The 3,188-nt window shown below is 41.9% G+C and overlaps 1 protein-coding gene across 1 annotated transcript in view; it reads left to right on the top strand.

The window, feature by feature from the left end:
- Positions 1-2,739, top strand: part of LOC115816744 (C-type mannose receptor 2) — a 3,521-nt gene extending 782 nt beyond the window's left edge. Inside the window, exons 3-12 of the mRNA XM_030779837.1 lie at positions 38-141; positions 279-413; positions 536-641; positions 801-899; positions 977-1,033; positions 1,196-1,234; positions 1,319-1,431; positions 1,607-1,741; positions 2,233-2,344; positions 2,527-2,739. Of these exons, the coding sequence (XP_030635697.1) occupies positions 38-141; positions 279-413; positions 536-641; positions 801-899; positions 977-1,033; positions 1,196-1,234; positions 1,319-1,431; positions 1,607-1,741; positions 2,233-2,344; positions 2,527-2,591 (965 nt within the window). The 3' untranslated portion in view covers positions 2,592-2,739. The remainder of the gene's footprint in view (positions 1-37; positions 142-278; positions 414-535; positions 642-800; positions 900-976; positions 1,034-1,195; positions 1,235-1,318; positions 1,432-1,606; positions 1,742-2,232; positions 2,345-2,526) is intronic.
- Positions 2,740-3,188: the final 449 nt, after the last annotated feature.

Below are 3,188 nucleotides of genomic sequence, written 5' to 3'. Positions count from 1 at the left end.
GGAGAGGAAACATGCTCATGAACTCTCAATATAACAGGCCTCGAAGAGGTGAGTGCTGAGAGCTGTACTAGTGGCTGGACCCAACATGGATCACGCTGCTTCAAATTCATCTCGACCCAGAAAACATGGGCTAGTGCTGAGGTACACACTGCCACTAACTTACTGCACTCCACAAAATCCAACTGCTTTTCTATGCAACTCTCAACTCTCTCAATCTCAGCCTGCTTCCCTCCCTTCTCTCTCTCTCTCTCTCTCTCTCTCTCTCTCTCTCTCTTTAGAGATCCTGTTTGGATGCTGGGGGGAACCTTGCCTCTGTGCATAGCTATGATGAGCAAATATTCATACAGGATTTGATCCTCTCAGCAACTCACGGTTTCCCCCGTACCTGGATTGGAGGGTATGACGCTCCACAGGTAAGTGTCAGGAAAACAGCCTTTATAATAAAACAGGATGTAAATGGAGTACTTGTTCTCACGCTAGAACTCTCAGTGCCCATCCAATGAATGGGATTAACGGCAGGGTTTTCCATCTGCAGGACACAGTATGGTTCTGGAGCGATGGGACTAAAGTGGACTTTAAGTTTTGGGCTTATGAGAAACCAGACGGTCCCCGGGACAACTGTATGGTGACTAATTCTGCAGGTACTTTTTACTCATCTCTCATTTTGTTCATGTGTCTTTGTTGACTGAAAAGATGACTGTAATCTTTTTCAGAATGGTTATCTGAGGTATTCTTTTGGACTTCCGCTGAAAGACAAATAATGAATAATGGTATGTTTGATCATTCTCTTTGCTGTTTAGGTGCATTGAAGTGGGATAATGATTACTGTACGAGCCTTCGACCATACATGTGTGCCAGAGAGCTCCATGAGCCGCTGAAGCCGCGTGAACACCTGCTTTGTAAGATGAAGCTTCGAAGAAACATATTCAGTCACGTTTCTTTTTTGACTCGTCTAACTCTCACTGACTTTTTACAGTCCTCGTTGGAGCCTACCGTGGGGCTGTGAACAGAACTAATGAACTTCACGATAAGGGTATGTTTGGGTGGAATGCAAAAACGTGTTTTCGTGCTTAAGACGCGTGCGGGTCAATTTCAGTTCGCACGGACTTTTGTACTATGTATCGGGTCTAATGAAATATTACTGTTGTCATTTATAGAGAATCTGATATTAATATCATGACAATCTTTCTCCCAGAACCCCTGTCCGATTTAGATACAGCCGCAGTTGCCCCGAGTAAGTATAGGCCCTACTTTTATTTTCTCTTGAATCAGTATGAATATGAATTCCCCTAATTGTCTCAAACTTTCCATTTAATAGATGTAACTATACTGAACACCCAGCATTCTTGGCTCTGTCCGTATGGCTGGGAGGAATATGAATCTGTATGCTATGCCTTTATCAACATCAAGGAATCCTGGAGTGAAGCAGAGGTAATGTCACTCAGTCATGAAGAAAGACACATCATGATCAGGAGGCCCATCTCTGCATTGTAACCCATATAAACAAGTGAAATGGGCAACTCCACGTGTTGTCAGTTCTGTGGTTGTGACATTATTTGTGTCTAAACAGAATGCTCACCTTCTTCACCTACCTTCTTCTTTCCAGCAAAGGTGCAAGCAAGTTGGTGGACACCTCGCCTCTGTGCACAGCAATGAACAATATAATTTCCTTAGGCAGTTAGTCTGGACCCAAGCCTCTGAAAACGTTCGTACTTGGATTGGCGGTACAGATGCTTTTAAAGTACGTGTAAGCATGTTAATGACTTAAACTATAAGGCAGTGACCTATGAGCGATGAATATATTGGTTTTTTTGCCTTAACTCTAGTTCAGTACACTAGTTTGTGAAAATTCGAACATGTGTGTGTTGTTTCGTGTGTTAAGTGTGTTAAGTGTTCAGTAGTTCATTTTGGAGCTTTGCACACACACACAGAAAAAGTCTGACGAAATGCACATTTTTTTAACCATGGTCATGCGTAAAAAACTAGCAAGATTCCTGACTAGATTCCCACAAAATTTGGAGGAGTTACTGTCTTTGTTGGTGTACCACTGTACCTAAAATTGCAGACACGTTGGTGAGGAAACGGCCAAGTTACAGGGTCGAGAATTTCGTGGTTTTGAATAGAACATGTAGTCTGTAGCCTAACTATCAGTGGGTGTTTGAAATATAATATTTATAATATGGCTCATGGCCCCAGTAAAGTGAGATTCTCCTCATTTTTCTCCATCTGCAGGAGGGCAGCTGGACATGGACTGATGGAACCATATGGAACTACAATAACTGGGCAAGTGGCCAGCCCAACAACCTTGATGGAAAACAGCACTGCCTGGACATGAACTTTGGGGGTCAGTAACTTTTATTCATTCTCTCAGATATGTGTCTCCTTTGCTCTTATCTAATTTAAGTTTTGGCTTATAGTTATGATTTTTCAGTCCCTTGAGAATATCAGTCGATAAATGTGGTGGGGAATTCTTACATGCTAACCGTTTGTTGACTGTTTGTGATTTATTTTCTTTCTCCTCTCCAGAAAAGTGGAATGATGAAAACTGTGAAGTCACACTTCCCTTTATTTGTCGAAAGCCAGTCTACTAAAGAGAAATAAAAGGAGAGGAAGGGTCCAATTGGAAACTTACAGTAAACCTCTGTGATGAATCTCCAAACTTCTCACTGCCAGTGTGACTGAAAAACAGCAACCTTATGTCACAGAGACGTACTCAATAAAAGCATGACAATGAACTGATCTGGGTCTGTCTCCTTTGTCTGGCACACAAAATAAAATGAAGGCTATACAGAGAATTTACGTAACACAGTCACTAAAATGAGACATTTAATTCCCTTTATGCCATTATGCTGACTTCAGGCTTTGATGTGTTGACTAGTCACTCTAAGCTGGATATTCATATTCATAGTGTTAGTTATTTGAGAATTCCATCGTTTCACAGTATGTCCACACACACTATGTTGCGAACGAGATATAACACTTTTTACTCCACCATTGCCGTACCACACCCAAACATCGTTTCCGTCCTACGCACCATGAGAAACCGTCCCAGCCAATCACAAGAGAACAACATTACACAACACAACTAGACAGTAACAGGTAGCTGCTTAAGTTACACCCGCACCTGACTCGGTGCGGAAGACCACAGAATGAAGCGACCATTTTTCAGTAATGTGTTGTAAATAAAA

This window comes from Chanos chanos, chromosome 7, assembly GCF_902362185.1.
Source record: "Chanos chanos chromosome 7, fChaCha1.1, whole genome shotgun sequence".
NCBI lineage: Eukaryota > Metazoa > Chordata > Actinopteri > Gonorynchiformes > Chanidae > Chanos > Chanos chanos.
Note: the sequence above shows the minus strand (reverse complement) of the source record. Positions and strands in the feature narration are given on the sequence as shown.